Source organism: Rhinatrema bivittatum, chromosome 10, assembly GCF_901001135.1.
Source record: "Rhinatrema bivittatum chromosome 10, aRhiBiv1.1, whole genome shotgun sequence".
In the NCBI taxonomy this organism is placed as follows: Eukaryota; Metazoa; Chordata; class Amphibia; order Gymnophiona; family Rhinatrematidae; genus Rhinatrema; species Rhinatrema bivittatum.
Genome location: NC_042624.1, coordinates 38,105,143 through 38,122,814, shown reverse-complemented (window position 1 = coordinate 38,122,814; position 17,672 = coordinate 38,105,143). Strand labels below are relative to the sequence as shown.

General features: G+C 40.2%; 1 protein-coding gene across 1 annotated transcript in view; it reads left to right on the top strand.

The window, feature by feature from the left end:
- Window positions 1-17,672, top strand: part of DPYD (dihydropyrimidine dehydrogenase) — a 2,453,390-nt gene that overhangs the window by 1,357,356 nt on the left and 1,078,362 nt on the right. Inside the window, exon 13 of the mRNA XM_029618068.1 lies at window positions 6,458-6,673. Coding sequence (XP_029473928.1) covers window positions 6,458-6,673 — 216 coding nt within the window. The remainder of the gene's footprint in view (window positions 1-6,457; window positions 6,674-17,672) is intronic.

The window sequence follows — 17,672 nt, the reverse complement described above, 5'->3', positions numbered from 1 at the left end:
ATACCACAACAAAATATAAGAATTTCAGAAGTGTAATGGAGGCAGTATTTGTAATAACTGATTCAGAAGAAAAAATTGATTCCTGAATCATAGGATAATAAACAACGAGTGGCTAAAGAACATTTGGTGCTTCTAAGCAGCATCTTAGCCTCCAGTGATAATCAACTCCAAGCCTTAACAGCCAGCTTCTTCACCTTATCATGCTATATGGAAATGACATCAGTTCTTCTCTAGGGATTTTCTCTGGTTTCTCCTTACATACGGCTTTCTACCAATTTGTATGGTGCCTTTTACTCCTCATTTAGAGCCTTGGGGTATTCTTGCCAGTCAGGGACTGCTTTGCACATCACATAATGCTTTGGGGTCTTTATGCCACTGTTTCACTTGCTTTCATCCTTTCACTGCCTTTAGTGGTTTTCTGCCTCATTTGGTGGTTTATTTCCCCCTCATAGTGCCTTGAGCTCTTCATGCCATAGTCAATGCCTCTTTGCCCCTCTAATACAGCCATGGGGATTCATGCCATTGTTCTCAGGGCCATTTGCCCCACATTTGCAGCCTTTAGGTGATCTGGCCTGACTTGATGCTGTTTTGCTCCTCTGACAGTGTCATGGAGAACTCCAACCTCTGCTGGTACCATTTTGCCCCATTGCAGATCTTTGGCCTCTTCATTCCTACTTTTAGGTCATGTTGGCATAGTTTTGATATATTAGCATCCCTTAACCATTCTGATAATGTCTACCCATCAGTTTCATTAAAAATGAATAGAAAATCCAGGTTTGTAAGCCCAAAATAGCCTGCATTGACTAGAATGGTAAACAAATTAACCAATAAAACATTTGTCTATGGCCTAGAAAACAAATGAATAAACTGAAATTAATTTTAAGATTCTATATATCCCTAGCCCTTATGCTGTTTGGAAGTCTTGTGACACTTTCCAGTAAGAATAACACACTGCCTCACAGTCTGGGGGTGTTCAAAAATAAATCTTTTGCTAAAATAACTGGTGCAGATGAATAAAATCAATAGAATAAACACTGAGGCAATCCATACAGAAAAAGATGGTACACAGTCCAAAAAAGTTACTATAACTGCAAAATCTTCACACATTAGGTATTTTTGTTCTGCACTACCCACCAATTCTGAGTAATCTTAAGAGAATGGGACCCTCCCAGTGTTCTCCCTTTTTTGGTAACTGCTTTCTGGTGTACAGATCGATGTAGTCTAGTAACTGAACAGGAACACACTCTGAAAACAGATTGAGTTTCTGATGATTCCTTCCAGGCATCAGTTTTGAAAGTAGATCTCCCAATCTGACAGTTTTTACTCTGCCTCCTACCAGAAATTCACTCTATGAACCTTAAGGAAAATCTTCACGGGGGCTAACTGTCCTTTCACTATTCTTCACCTGTTTTTGTTTTCTCAATCTCAGGATCCTCCTGGGACTCCAAAACTTCTCCTGTAAGGTAGCCTCAGCCACCTTCTCAAGAGAACATGAACCAATGTGGGCCCATGAGTTTTGTTAAACACACGCTCCTTCACAAGACTCCTCACTGAGTGGTATCAGAAAACACACTCATCTGCTGAATATAGTAAGGGACACTTTGGTAAAAGACTTAAATCTGTTCTTATTATTGCCATCTCTATCTATCCCAAGCATGCTTAAATTCTGTCATAGTACTGAGCTCCACCACCTCTGTTGATAGGGCTAATCCAGGTGCCCACCACCCTCACTGTAAAGAAGTATTTCATAAGGCATTAGTTAATGTTGCGATCCCCCCTGCTGCTGCGCTGCAGGAGGTCTCTTACCTTCCTCCAGAGGCCGCTCTGAAGCCAGGGCCTCGCCTGCGCATCATCCAGGACTTGCTCCAGGGCCTGAGAGGCCTAGCTGCTCCTGAGGCATGCCTGTGGCTTGCAGCCTCAGTGTTTGGACTTCCTGTTGGGCGACGCCCTTCCCTAGGGGCTGGCCCGCAGCTCTCTACCCTAGTTATAGGACCAGCGGTGGGCGGTCCTGGCAAGCTCCTCCCAAGGAGTTGCCTTCTACCTCCAGTATTTAAGGACTTTCTGTTCACTGTGTCTTCGGCCTTTGGATCGGGCTCTACAGTAGTCTGTAACCCTGCCGATCCAGGTCCTCCGTGGCTCCGACTCCTGCTTGTTGTCAGCCTGCCTTGACTCCGGTCCGTGACTCCGACTCCTGCTTGTCTTCAGCCTGCCTTGACTCCGGTCCGTGACTCCGACTCCTGCTTGTCTTCAGCCTGCCTTGACTCCGGTCCGTGACTCCGACTCCTGCTTGTCTTCAGCCTGCCTTGACTCCGGTCCGTGACTCCGACTCCTGCTTGTCTTCAGCCTGCCTTGACTCCGGTCTGTGACTCCGACTCCTGCTTGTCTTCAGCCTGCCTTGACTCCGGTCCGTGACTCCGACTCCTGCTTGTCTTTGGCCTGCGGATCAGGTCCTACAGTCGTCTGTATACTTGCTGATCCAGGTCTTCCGTGATCACTTATGCTTTGATGGATCCCTGTCCAGTGTCCTTGCCTGATGTCTGCTCCTGTTTCGGCCAGCCGAGGGGGCTTCGGATGTGAGTATCCCAGCATCGGAGTTCCTGCTCGCCTGGGTCTTCCCCGCACCCTCCTTCTCAGCGTGGTCCGCGACCAGCCTTCCTAGGCTGTGTAGGGCGCGTCTGGGACAGGGTGGTCCGCGACTCAGTCCCACGGGTGGGCTGAGTAGGGCGCCCTGATGGACAGTGCAATGTTCCTGTCCAGCCTTGTCTTCAGTGTCTGCTTCAGCCCTTGTCCGGATGTCTACCTGTCTCTGCCTTGACCTGGTTCCTGAGCCTTCTGTCCTGTTGGGCCCTGGTGTGGCCAACAGGAGGGATTCGTCCCACGGGCTCTTGAGCTTCTGCCAGCCGAGGGGGCTTCGGATGTGAGTATCCCAGCATCGGAGTTCCTGCTCGCCTGGGCCTTTCCTGTGTCTCGCTTCAGCCCTTGACCTGATGTCTCCGTCTTGCTTCTGCCCCGTTTGATGTCTTCTGTTTAAGGACTCTGTCTGCCCTCACCCCTGTCCGGCCTGCTGCCCATTGCCGTTCCCTGTGGCAGGTCCGAAAGAGCCGGGAACAGTCGGAGGACCGTTCATTAGTCAACTTCCCCGTGTTGGCTACCATGGGCATGCAGGTCCAGCGGAGGGCTGGACTTCCTGCTTCTGTTCCTGCCTGCCTGGCTCACCATGCCTGCTCAGCTCACCTCCCACGGTGTGGCCTTGGGCTCCTCCTGGGGTCCTGCCGTGGCCCAAGGGCTCACCACCCGCCCGAGACGACCACGCCCGCGCGCGCTCGTAACAGTTAATGTCAGGATTGCAAACGAGTTAAGACATAGCAAATGCAGTAGGAAACCAAAAAAACATTATTTGATCAAAAACAATGAAAAAAGCTATAACCACATTTGAATCACTCTTATTTTATGCACACTGACACTTTCTCGCTGATATACAATATATTAATTTTAGTCTTAACAAATGCTAGCTTTCTTTCTGCTATATAGACAAAGCCATTACTAGTCGCTTAGATGGAAAATATAGTGTGGGTCACTGCTGTAGGATTTCTTTATGCTATCAGGTGTAAGCTGTCTTCATCCTTCCTGCTAGCACACTAACGGGTGTCATCCACAGCTCCACTTATCTATTCTTTCTTCTTTTTTTCTGTTTAAATTTTTTCCCATTTTAACTTTTCTGGTCTACTTTTCTTTCCCGTCTCTTTCTCTCTCCCAGTTTCTGTGCACTTTCTCCCAATATAGAAAGCGTTAATCTCAACCTTCCCCTACAAGAGCTTTCTAAAATAATGGTTGAGAGTGTGTTCCAAGGATAGAAAGCTCATGATATAGAGTGCCACAAGATGGTCATATTTTCAGAATATCAACAATAAACATGCATGAGATGAGTCTTAATGCAATGAAGGCAGAGCATGTAAATGCATAGCATTAATATTTCAGTGTAGATATCTTTGAAACCTGTCCGGCTTGTGGCACTCGAAGATTGGTGTTTCTGACCCATGATGTACACAGAAGCTAGAAAGTCTAAAATAATGCAACAATGCTCATTCTTTCATCAGCAATTCAGACATACTAATGGAAACATGCTATGGATTTGCGCTTTGCATTTCTGGTGCTCTGCCCCTGACTAATAGTTTCTGGACGATTTTAATTTTATCCCCCTTTAACTGACATCTAGGGATTTATTTTTCAAAGTGAGCAAAAGAAATGATTAAACAATTTGCTGAGTTATGCATCCATCTTGTCCACATAATTAATTGTGCAATTCCTAAATTGAAATGGGCACATAAATAAAATTGTGCATGTATCATAAAAAGTAAAGAAATAGATTAAATAAGTGCACATCTTGATATATGCAAGCATTTGTTTTCTTCCCTTTGAAAACAGAGCCCCTACAAGACAATAAGGAAGTTATTCACCCTCCTTATACTCTGACTTACATGGATAGGTGGTAACTACACAAATTATTTTTCCAGTTGCATATAAAATGATAGAGCTGTAGAAATGATCATTAGGGTTATTACTACTATTATTATTATATGCTGCCTGCAAAACAGGAAAAAACTTTGGTCAGATTTGGGGCAGTTTTGAATCCCTTTAAAAATGGAGGGGCCGTGGACACCATGTGTACTTTTCTATCTGCAAACTTTTCACGGGCCTTGCAGCAGTGACAGTCTTTGGTTTCAAAATGAACTTGCCACAGTCATTGGCTGGCTCCACTGTCCCCTGCTCCCAGAGCATCCCTTTTTTTCCTGTGGGGGAGGACTGTTTCATGGATATTTGCCCTCATTGTAAACCTAAATTAATCATTAGAATAGATGCATGCATTTCACTGAATCGTCAAGCCACTGCAGACAGTGGGCAGTGCGGAAATTAGTTTGGGTCTTTAGAACTTACAGTGCTTGAATTTTAGCCAAGCTATTTGAGATGCCTTTTATTTCACCTCTCAGTTCAACAATGAAAAATCCAGATAGGAAGGAGCTAACAGGTTTTCTAAGAACATTAAACTTTTTGTTTATCAATTCTAGTCAAGGGGCCTAACATATTTCCCCAAGGTTAAGTATTTAAAAAGCTCTTGCTGATTTAATCATCTGGAAGATATCCTGTTTACTCATAATTTCTTTCCTCAAGTCCTTCCCCCACCCCCAGATTTTTCCTCATTATGAATGTGAACAATTTAAGAATATGTAACTTTTTTTTGAAGATGTGACCTTCAGGTGAGGTGGTTTCATTTCTAGTAATCTCTTGGCCTGAATATATTTACTTTGCATTTCTTATTTATGGAATGCTGACAGAAACATCAGTAGGAAAGATGAGGCTTACAAAAGAAATATGCAGCATATAGCCTATTTTTCCCTTTTTTTTTTTTTTTTTATAAGAACCATGCCAGAGATCTCAGGGGGTTTATGTGCTTATCATTTCTTCCTTCTGGCTTGATCTCAGTTGGGGGGCAAAAAAGGCCTTCCGGCCACTAATGCAAATGAATCTGCTCACTGCATACTGAAGAATGCACCTTCCCAAAAACTGTATTATTATGTGATTCAAGTGGTGAGTGTAGGAGCCAAGTGCCGAAAATTTGTAAATTATTTTTTCATGTTCTGAAGAGAAATAAGAAATCAGTGCTCCCATATCAACTGTGAGCAAGCTTTTCATCTTTTGTTGAGGGGCAAGGATATCGGTTCTTCCCCTGATAGATTTAGAATACTGTAGCAAGAACATTTAGCAGAGGAACTCTAGCAAATACTATTATATAGCAAGAGGTGAGGAAGGATGGATCCTGAGAGGACCAACAATATAGTTGGTGCTTGAGAATGTTGTAGTCTGGCTATAGAGTTCTTGGGCTGATATGATTAATAGCAAAATATACTAATATTTATGTTCTGTAAATCCAAATAATTTATTCAAAAACTAATTCGTTTCATTTTGTAGCATCTGAAGAATGGACCAATATGAGCTCAGTAATATCTTTGGGTAGTTCTTATATTGTCATCTACAAACAAATCCTATTTTCTCCAGGACCAAAAGAATGGCTAGAGCCCTGCATAAAGGAGCAGATATGCCAGATAGATAGATAGATTTGCTGTCACCTAATTGCTGTGAGAAATTAAGGGGCTGCCTTACAAAGACTTATTTTTCCTGTGACCTTGGGAGACAAGCTTAGTAAATCAGGTCCTAAGTGACACTAGATGTTCATTTTATTTTCTCATTGATATTTTGATCTCAGCATTCTCTTCAGGGATTCATATATGATTTGACATAGCATTTTGACCACTGATGTGCAATTTAATTATTGTTTGCCAATTGACAGTAAGACATGGGAATATGAAACTTATCCCTTGATTATGTGCTTATTATTTGTTATCCGCAACACATTGTTGAGGTGAATTCAAGCAGCCACACATTCTTTTTGTTTTTGTAGTCTCTCCATGGTGCCTCAATGGCTTGCAAGCCCAAGCTACCTCTCTTCTATACTCCCATTGATCTGGTGGACATTAGTGTAGAAATGGCTGGATTGACGTTTCTGAATCCTTTTGGGCTGGCAAGTGCTCCTCCATGCACGAGTGCACCAATGATTCGAAGAGCCTTTGAAGCAGGATGGGCTTTTGCCTTGACAAAAACGTTCCCTCTGGATAAGGTAGGCACATACTTTAAAATAAATAAATATGATAATATTTATGCAAAAATGAACCATTTTAAAGAACATATATACTATATCTATCTTTCTATATATAAATAGATATGGAAGCATATTAGTCTCACTGTTGTTAACAAGGACAAGTTTAAAACTGTGGACTACAATCCTTAAAAATGACAAGCAGTTGCATGCTGTTTTGTACAAATTAATCCTCACTCATCTCCAAGATTTGCAGGTATTTAATCTCTGTCTGGTGAGAGTTGGTAGTGATGGTAGTAAGGAGGGAGCAGTAGAAACTGCAGGGACACAGCTACTTTTCCTGGAAAACGGGTAACACCAGACTTCTGAAAATGTTGAACCTTATAATTATTTAACTCTGTTATTAGGGGACATTTGTTTTATATTTTTGTGGCTAAAATCTGTTTGTGAAAAAAGCTAGAGCTGTGTATTTCCCAGAGCTACAATAAATTAGGATTTTCTATTTTAAAGGCTCATGACAGTTTTTTTTTTTCTACCAAATAAAACTCTTCCTGGCTGTCAGCTTTGTCAGCAGATCTTTCTGTAAGACTCCCTTGTTCCAGCCATCAGTACTCTGGCCAGCCTGTCATTATGGGAGCAGTTTTCCAAATACTTGCAGTTGTAAAGTATGTAATGTATGTAAACATATGCCCAGGGATTTCAAAGAAAAACTCCTGCGTGTACTTTCCTTCCCCTGACCTAAGCTCACCCTTTTTTCCCATGGGTAAACATGCATGTGTGAACTACACACATTAGTATGCGTCATTTTACCTGCACGGGGGTGGAAGGGCTGAGGGTAATTTTCAGGCAAGCTTTTTACTTGGGGAAACACCTGTTTACGCACATAAAAGGTGTGGGAGATTACCCTCCCTATACATATATAATAGAGAGAGAGGAAGAATAAATATGATCCAACTTTGTTAATCAGCAATTCAGGAATTACAATACAAGGAATTTTATCATTTCTTGAGCCAGCAATGTGATTATTATTTAAAGCAAGGGTCACAGTTCACACTGGGGAGATAAGACTTTTATGACAAAGACAGCTACATTAAGCTTGATGGGTTTCCTAGACATAACTGGAAGAATGGCAAAAACTGGGACATCCTCCAGCCACCCTTAGAATGAAGCAGTATAGACATGGATGAAAAAAAATGACTTGCTTGAAGACATTGCTTTTGATGCATCTCCAGGATCAGGATCTTTCCAATATACTTTCTTCACACAATGGATCTGATTTATCATTCCTTGTGTATAAAAAGCTTTCTGAAAAAAAAAAAACATTACAAAGGAAGAAATAAGTAAATCACTGAAAGCCTAACCTCTATTCTTGCTTACCAGCTCTCTTTCAATTAATGCTGCTAGTGGGATGAATCCAAAATATTTCAGTTGGTGACAGCATTGTAAAAGGAATGGGTGCAGGGCTAGGAGGATATGCATTACTTAGTTGGAATTACTGCACTGTAACTGCTTTATTATGCCCTAGACAAGATGTAAACCTTTATTGTGTTTCTTTCCCTGAGTTGTAAAGCTGATGGATGTACAAAAAATTAGTTCAATAGCAAAAATGCTTGTTCTTATTTAGACATTTTCCTCTCTAGTTCTGATTAATCAGAGACATCTGTCTTTGCTCTGCTGGTGACATGCATTGATTTGTGAGGCTGTCGCTTCCAATAATCAGCACCAGTGACTTCACCTGATGCAGTAGCTGAAATAATTGTATGGGTTAACTTCACTACATATCTCTTTTCTGATCCATTCATGCTATTGTAATCTTAGTTAACAACTGAAAAGTAATTAGCATGTTTATGTGCAAGCTCCACATTCTTCCCTGCCAACATTTTAAATTGCATGATGTTACGTCTATACCACGGGCCTAATTCAAAACCCAATTAAGATAGAAGGGGAAAAGCTGAATCGCTCAATCTAATTGGCTGATCTGGCCTAGTCTGATATGCAGATTCTCTCAGCTGTGAAATAAAATGCATGTTGAACCTGGGTAGAGAGCTACAAAAACATTTTTCAAAGCAATAAGTATAACAAGTGAAAACTGGAGTCTTTCACCATTACAAATTTTGTGAAAAGTTATCTCTTTGCCTTAATGTTTTGATGCAAATTCTTGAAAGCATATTAAAAATGGCCAATTGATTTTCACATTTTTATAATAATTTTAAAAATGTCACATAATTTGCATTTTTTTCTAGATATTATAAGGTTGATATTCAAAAGGAGCTAAGTTCTAGACCCCTAAGTTAGGTACCTATGTTTGGCAACTATTTTCAGCCAAACTGTGAATCCTATATTTTAAGCTGAAAATTAATTTAAATTTAGGGATCTAACCTAAATTTAGGCCTGCTATTCATTTGCCTAGATTTAGACCCCTAAGTTAAGTGTCAATTTCTGAAAAATGAGTACTAAGCCGCTAACTTTCTTTCCCTGCCCTAAGTCTGTTCTTGTATCCACCTATTTTCTAGGATCCCAAATTTAAAAGACTAGTGAAACTAGAACCCAGGGACAGTAACTATGAAACAGCCACACGGGCGCAAATGTACGCGTATGTTGGCTCATGCCAAAGGACATGGCCATATTATAACATATGTGTATATATGCCTGCATGGTATAAAATAGGCTGTACGTGCATACTTGTGCACACAATTTTATTTATATGGATGTGTGCACAAATTCCACCTCTACCACATAAGTTGGGGAATTTTAGTAGACATGAGCGCTGACGCAATTACCAGTTTCCCCAGTTCGTTCCCAGTTCGCCCACGTAAAGGTAGGACTTCCTAACTCCCCTAGTTAATTAGCCTCCCTTTTACCTTGTTAGCCCCTAACCTTAAAATCCCTCTGACTAGCCTAGGTTTTTTTGTTTTAGGACTTACACGTCATCCATAGCAGAAGTAAAGTTACACGGTAGGAGACCCCGGCACACACTTGTGTATATAAGTATTTATGCGCTGGTCTCATTCATAAATCCTGGAATATGCAGACCATGCCCACACCCCACCCCTTTTTCTGAAAAAATCATTTGTGCATGTACCAGGAGATATGCACGGGCATGGGCACCTTTTAAAATTGCCATGGCGTGCGCCGGACTGACTTCTGCGCATTTCTCCTGGCTTTGGCAAATGCCGGGCTTTTAAAATTCACCTCTAAATTTAGAAACTCAACCACTGTAAATTTTCAAAAGGTCCAAAAGTTAGGAGCCTGAACCCTTTGAAAACTGGCCCCCTGTAAGGCAAATGTCCAAAGCCATGTAGTTGGATAATGCACAAGTTATTTCACCTAATAGGGAGTATCCTCAGTACTTGTCCAACTTTTAGGATTTGTATTATACTTGATCACCAAGAAAAATGAAATCAATAGCAGATGTACAAGTTGATATTGAATTATATATAATCTATCATTTAAATTTGCCATCAAACCAAGCTAGTCAATGTAACACCAGTTGTGAAAGGGCTCTGGGGAATGATCCAAGAAACTACGGTCCAGTGAGCCTGGCATAGATCTTATGAATGTATGATGTTGAAGGAAATGTTGATTGTGTAGGCTACAAGTTTTTAAGTAAATAAATAAAAGATAGCTGGATAAGTAATGGCATTTTAGCTGTGTTCCAGAATGTGGGCAAGTGAGTCAGGTAAGTTATCTGGCAAACTTCGATATTCTGCAGCAGGTCTAGAGTTAGCCAAAAAAGTGGCTGGATAATTTTAGACTAAGCTGGCTATTCAAACCAATAGAGAAAGTTAAATAGCTGTGTTTATTTTTTAAAAAAATAAAAAATACCTTGTGGGCCTAGAAGTTCAAAGCACACTCCCCCTCTCCCACTCAATATATCACCATGTACCTTGCCAGGCCATCTCCCCTACCCTTAAACCTCCAATCCACTCCCCAGTTTGGCCTAATTTGGAAATAATAATTCATCCTCTGCCTTCTGACCACCCCAACCCCCAGCTCTAAACCTATTACCATCCTATAATCTTTAGCAAACTTGCTCTTTTGCCAGGATCGCAGAACACTGCTACTGTGATTGTGAAGGAATTTTCTGCTGTAACAACTCTGCAGAAAGCGCATGCTATTGACCTTTGAAAATTGGCAGCCTCAAAGTACATGCATTAAAAGCGCCTGTGTACTTTTATATCTACTCTTTCTATGGGTGGCTGAGCAGGGTCAAAATAGCACATACATTCAAAAATTCCATTATGCCAAGATGCCATGATGGAAAATAAGATATGATAGATAACAGAAGAAAAATACTCACCATATGGGAGTGGAAAGTCTGGATCCTCCTATCTTTCTGGGCACTCCAGGAGCCACTAAGCTATCCAAGAATAAACAAATGTCCTCTTCTGGAGACCCGGAGTGGTTTGCCCTGTTCTAACACTTGGACACAGACAATGGTGATGATGCATCAGGGTTCTGGCCAAAGTATGAAAGACAAAAGAGAAAATGCATTCTAAGTCGCAACCTAGACAAGGTCACATCAAATTACAAATGTACTATTATTGCTCACAGTTACCCTCTCAGCACCCAGTGGACACATTAAGAATATTTCAGAGCCCTAAGCACATTAGCAGTGATAAGGGACAATACTCAGAAACTTATTAAACCTCACAGGATAACCTACCAATGTTCCTCTGAGGCACTCCTAGTACTTGTCTGGGAAGACCAGTGGAAGGAAGGCCTGTGATCCAGCAACAGCAGCTGTAGAGGTGATAGCTCTTCTCCTTTCTGTTGCCTTGGTGGGGGTGAACCTTTATGCAACAAGCAGCCCCATGTGATTCATTTTTACACAGTGCAGCTTTACTACTAGGCCAGTGCAGCAGAACTGTTTAAAATTACCAAGTCTGTGCCCACTGGACACATCAGAAAAACAGCCTCGTGTCTCACAATGAACAACAATGTCTATACCAGGGGGAGGAAAATGTGGGGGTTGGATACATTGCCTTTTAAGAATGTAGTTTTATGATTTGTTCTTTTCCTATGCCATTGTTATTTGCTACAGCTTTTACCCCATTGTTTTCAGTGGAACTGGTCTATATATATTAGGGATGTGCTGCCATTTGATTCATTTCTCTTAGTTCATGTTAATAGTTTTATTATGTGCTAAATGTTTTAGCAGTAACTAATGTTTGATAATTTGCTTATCTGTATTAAATGAGTTTTAGTGTGCACTAAAATGGAATGAGACAAAATAAAATGAAAAAGCCATGAAACTAAACTACAAAAATAAATTTTCAGCTACACACCTTTCGAGGTGAATTTTAAAAGTCCGGCAAGTGCAACAGTTGGGGGATGCGTGCACCACAGACCAAATTTTAAAAGCCGCCTGAACACAAGCATATCGCCTGCTGCCTGCACATCTCCAAAGTTTTCATAAAAAGGGGCAGGTGTGGGCGTGGTCTGGGGTGGGACCTGGGCATGGCCAAGAGATGTGTGCATAAATGTGTCCATGTCTAGTAGCATGTATGTTTATTTCTGATCTGGAAATGATGCAAGTTAAAAAAAAACCAAAAAACTAGCCATAACAGAGGTAATTTAAGAGTCAAGGGTAACTGGGGGGAGTGAATGCTATTAAACTAGGGGGGGTTGGAGGACCTAGCTGTTAACTGGGCAAACTGGGGATGAACTGGTGAAACTGGTAATGGTGTGGGCACACACCCCTTTTAAAATCCCCCCACTTGCATGGCAGAAGCAGAATTTGTACCCTTGCGTTCATCCTGAAGCCTGGATGGCCCACTGCTGGATCCCAGTGGGGAACACCTAAAACCCACCTGGCCTCAGATTCCTTCGGGCGATTCACTGCCATCAGTAGAAGCCCTTTCCTGCCCCCACCCAACAGGCAAGGCTCATTGGGAAATAGCTGGCAATAGTCCAACCCCAGCATGGCAGCAGCATCCTCCAACTCCAAAATCAGAAGATTAAATTCCAATGTCAGCAATGACCCCCACACAAAGCAACATATTGGTTAGTATCTCCAACGTCACAGCACAGGAGAACTCAAGATTATAGATTTAGCCAAGAATGCACTATGAAAACAAGGAAGGTAGCAGGCAAATAGGAAAATCCCAATGGCTGGGTCTGCCTTTAAATCAGAAACATTTTAAATTTGAGAACCACCTCCCTGGGACTCCCTTCCAAACATTAGTGCCCACCTATCTTTTGTCATAGCCAATCCTCAAGGAGTCACATATCAATTCTCTCTCATTCTCCATCCCCTTTCCACATTGCCCTTGAGTCATGGATGAATGGAGTAGGGGCCAGACTCGGCACCAGGTTAATTGCGGCTCCAAAACTGGGCTCAGCAGCCTCCCAATTTTATATGAGTCATCAAAATTATGCAATTCTCATACCCCCACCACAACCCCTCCTCCCAGCCAATTTGTTATTTTGACGTAGAGTCAATTGTTAGGATAATTATGACGTGTTTGTGATGAGACACTTATATTACCTTACAGTATTTGCAATATCAGTCTGTACAAAGAATCCATTAATTTTTCACACATAATGAGAGAAGTCCATGCTAATGCTCACTAGTTGACATAGTTCTTAGGTTCTATCCATTCCATCAGAAAATTAAATTGTTGAAGTGCGCAATTTTGCTGTGACAGATGAGAAAACAGTAAACTTATTTTCATTTTCTTGGTCAAACTACTCCAGTTAAAGCCAATATCAATTATATAGTTTACACAATTTTCACTGAACTGGGTTTCAAGTGGAAATAAGTTAACAATGAAAATAGAAAGCCATCAAAAACATTTTCCATGGAAAATATTCAAATATGGTCTTTTTTCCTAGTTGAAAATTCTGGTTGCAACATTTCTCATGGTTATAACTGATTTGTGATTGGTAAATGGAACACAATGACTATATTTGGCTTTACCCTGTGTTTTTTTGTATTCAGAGCATTGCCTTTGATTCACCCAAATTTTAGACTAAGATAAATCTCTTATATAAAGATATCTATCATTTGGCAAATTAAAAAAACATGGGTCAGAGGCCTAGTGTATCTCAAAGAAATCATATAAGCCACTTATACATGGGTTTTTAGATAAGTACTTACTCAGTCAATTCAGTATCAACTTTATTACAGTATACATCACCCTCGTTATCCCTTTTCCGATATTCACTCTTTAGATATCAACAGCATTTGGAGTTGGGTAAAGGAAATACACAGGGTGCATCAGCCTGCACCCAGGGACATGGCTATCTTATAACTTGCATGCATATATGCGCTAAATTTTAAGTGAGTGCACACATGGGCGCACAAATCCCGCTTCTACCACTTAAGTCGGGGGGATTTAAAAAATAGTGGCTGCCTACACCATTCATCACCCAGTTCACCAAGTTAACAGGTCCAACTCCCCATGGTTAGATAGCTTACACTCCCCCCCATTTTCCCAAACATTTTAAACCCCCTCAGAAATTGCTCGATCCTTTTTTTTTTTATATGATTTTCATCTCATCTATAGCAGAAGTAAAGTTATGCGGCAGGGGTCCTTGGGCGTGCACCGTTGCATGTAAGTACTAAAGCAGCATCTCTTGGCCAGGACCTGAAATACCCAAACCCTGCCCCTTTTTGTAAATTTTTGAGATGTGCGTGCTGCAGCATTTACGTGCATATAAGGGCACTTTTTAAAATACGGTTGATGCTTGTAATCTAGTCATGATACCAGCTCAAACTAAGGAAATGAAGCTAAAACAATCTTGCCCATACTTTAGTCAGCACACTGCCCCATATAAAAACATAAGAACATAAGAAAATGCCATACTGGGTCAGACCAAGGGTCCATCAAGCCCAGTATCCTGTTTCCAACAATGGCCAATTCAAGTTCAAGTACCTGGCAAGTACCCAAACATTAGATAAATCACAAGCTACTATTGTCTATTAATTATCGTAATAGCAGTTTATGGATTTTTCCTCTAGGAACTTATCCAAACCTTTTTAAAACCTAGTTACATTAACTGCTGTAACCACATCCTCTGGCAATGAATTCCAGAGCTTAACTATGTGCTGATGAAAGAAAAAAAAATTAGTTTGATTTGTTTTAAATGAGCTACTTGCTAACTTCATGAGTGCCTCCTGGTCCTTCTATTATCTGAGAGAGTAAATAACTGATTTACAATAACTTGTTCAAGTCCTTTAATGATTTGTAGACTTATCATATCCCCCCTCACTTGTCTCTTCTCCAAACTCAACAGCCCTAACTTCTTTACCCATAGAGCAGTCATTCTATGCCCCTTATCATTTTGGTCACCCTTCTCTGCACTTTCTCCAGTGCAGCTATATCCTTTTTGAGATACAATGACTAGAATTGCAGTATTTATGGTGCAGTCTCACTAAGGAAGGTTATTCATCACATTTATTTTTGCCAGAAGGAAAGGTAATTTGCCTTTAGCCATCCCTGAGTGGGAATTGAACCCTGGCTCAGGGCTCATTGCTCTGGCCACTAGGCTATTACTTCAACTCCATAAATAAAGAAAATTGTAAACAGTCACTTCAAAATGTATTAAAATGTGAAAAATATTTATTTATAAACAAACTATTCTATGTTGCTAATGCCGTCTTTCTCCCCTTTCATCCTAAAGAACAATTAATATCAAGTAACCCAACTAGAATGCATGAAACTGTCCAAGTGCCATGTCCATGGCATTCAGGCCCTTATCAGTGATCAACACTCTTAAGTTTTGCTTCTTCTAACACTGAGGAATGTAGAAATCAGGGACAGACAATGCCACTCTCCCACTGGATAAAACCCCATAGTTTTATGTTAACTAGAACTTAAATAAACTCTAATCTGTCTAGAGTATTCAAAACTGTGTTAAGCAGATTCAAAATAACTTTTGAAAAATGATCATTTTGGAGGATCTTACAATCTAAAGTTGCTTACCACTGAATATAATAAATTATATAAATTGACCTGCATAGTATAGCAGAAAACATTTTCATAAGGTTGGTATACAGTATTTCTGAAAAGAACCTATTAAAATGTTTCATATTTTGTTTGATACTATAGCACAGAAACAGGTAAAATGAGTTAAAATTTATGACGCTAAACCAAAAAGCTGTTTAAGATGTATTAAAATGCCAAGCCTTGACATTTGAAATTCTGATGTACTTAATATGACAAAGGTTATTCTGAGGAGTTTTGCTATAATAGGAAATATTAATATTTCACAATACTGTTTTGATGAAGTACAATTTGCCTAGCTTGCATATGATAAAGAAATTAAATGCTTACCAAGGGAGTTCAGTGAAAATTAGAGCCCAGCCTGAACATCTGCTTGAAATTTTATTATCCCGTCCCACTGACAGCATTTCTCCCTCGTTGTTTTTCTGGATTGACAGCTGAATATTGCACTGATTTCCGCTGCAAATATGTGTAAGTGAACTTTGTTTTTTTTTTTTTTTAAGAATTCAGTACATGCTTTTGATTCTCATCCCATAATTTTTTTATACCCCTGACATTTGTAGATGACAGATTGAGGTCTAATATGCTGTAGCAAAAATAGACCATTGACTTGCCGTGAAATGCCAGTTGATATCTCTGTAAACAGAAATATTATTATTCTTTATTGTGTCATATAGAAAAGAAGTATGGGCTTTCTTTGGGGAGACAAATGATCAGATTGTTAATGTCAAGTATCAAAAGACTTTGCCTGTCTTTGTGCTAGTAACATCAAGAATCAAATTTTTGTAACCACAGTATGTACATGAGCAGAAATTTGCATTCAAGGCATTTCATACCAAATATTCAGTATGTTATAATTATATTATACTCTGTCTCATAAAGCACCTCTTCTGTCTATTTTGATTAGCCTTTAGTATTTAAAAAAAAAAAAAAAACCATGGAAAATGTTTGCACAAGAATTTTTTTTTAAAAATGTTTATTTTTAAAGTGCTACTTTGTTCACAATGTCTCCACTAATCTGCTTGTTTATAAATAACCAAGAGGGAGGTGACATAGAAACCCAAGACGGCTCGAGCCAATTTCCATGCTGAACACTATGGGGGCATCCCTCTGTAATGCAATGGGGTCATTTCTAGTTCCCTCAAAAATGGAAAAAACAAACTGCAACTGGGAAGGAGGCCATGCCTCATTTTAAAAAAAAAAATCCAAAAGGTATTTTTTTTTTCGTTTTCCCCATTATGGGACCCCATGAGATTGATTATCAAAGCCATTTCTCCACATAAAAAAGTACTTTACCAGCAAAAAGGTGCTTCAAAAAATTGCCTGCTTCATATGACGGTTATACTGTAGTATGTGTACAAGGCCTTTTTGTGCATTCTTTTACATGCTTTGGGAAAAGTTATAACATGGGCTGGGTTTGCAATTGTGCTCGTAAGTCTGAATTTTTGAAAGTGTGCAAATATGTTTTCTTGGAAAAGTCACCTGCACAAATTAGGTCTAAATGTGTTTGGTAGATTTTTCTAGGCTAATTTTCAAAGGGAAAGTACACAGGTATTTTCCTTTTGAAAATTAGTGTAAGGTCTGCATATTTTACACCAATGTGGGCTTTTATAAAATAGTCCGTTCCCCCCCCCCCCCCCCAATATGGTTTTCTAAAGAAAAAGGGAATTCAGAGAGACAACAAAGATGTTTTAAATAAAAAGTACTTGTGGTTACCAACAGGTCAGATGTTAAATCACGTAGACAAAGATCAAACATCACAGAGAAGACCAAGATAACACCTCCACAGGGGAGGGTATTTTGGAACTAGACTACTGCATCAGTGACCTTATGGAAACCATAGATATGATGGCAGAAAATGACCATATGGTCTCTTTAGTGTGCCCAGCTACCCAACAAATTTAGCTTTACAATTCCCATCATTCCTTCAGAGATATCCTGTGTTTAGCCCAGGTTTTTTAAAATTCAGATACTATTTTTTTTTTTAACCATGACTTCCACTGGGAGGCTGTTCCATGCACCTACTCCCCTCTCTGTAAAGAAATATTTCCTAAGATTACTCTTTTCCC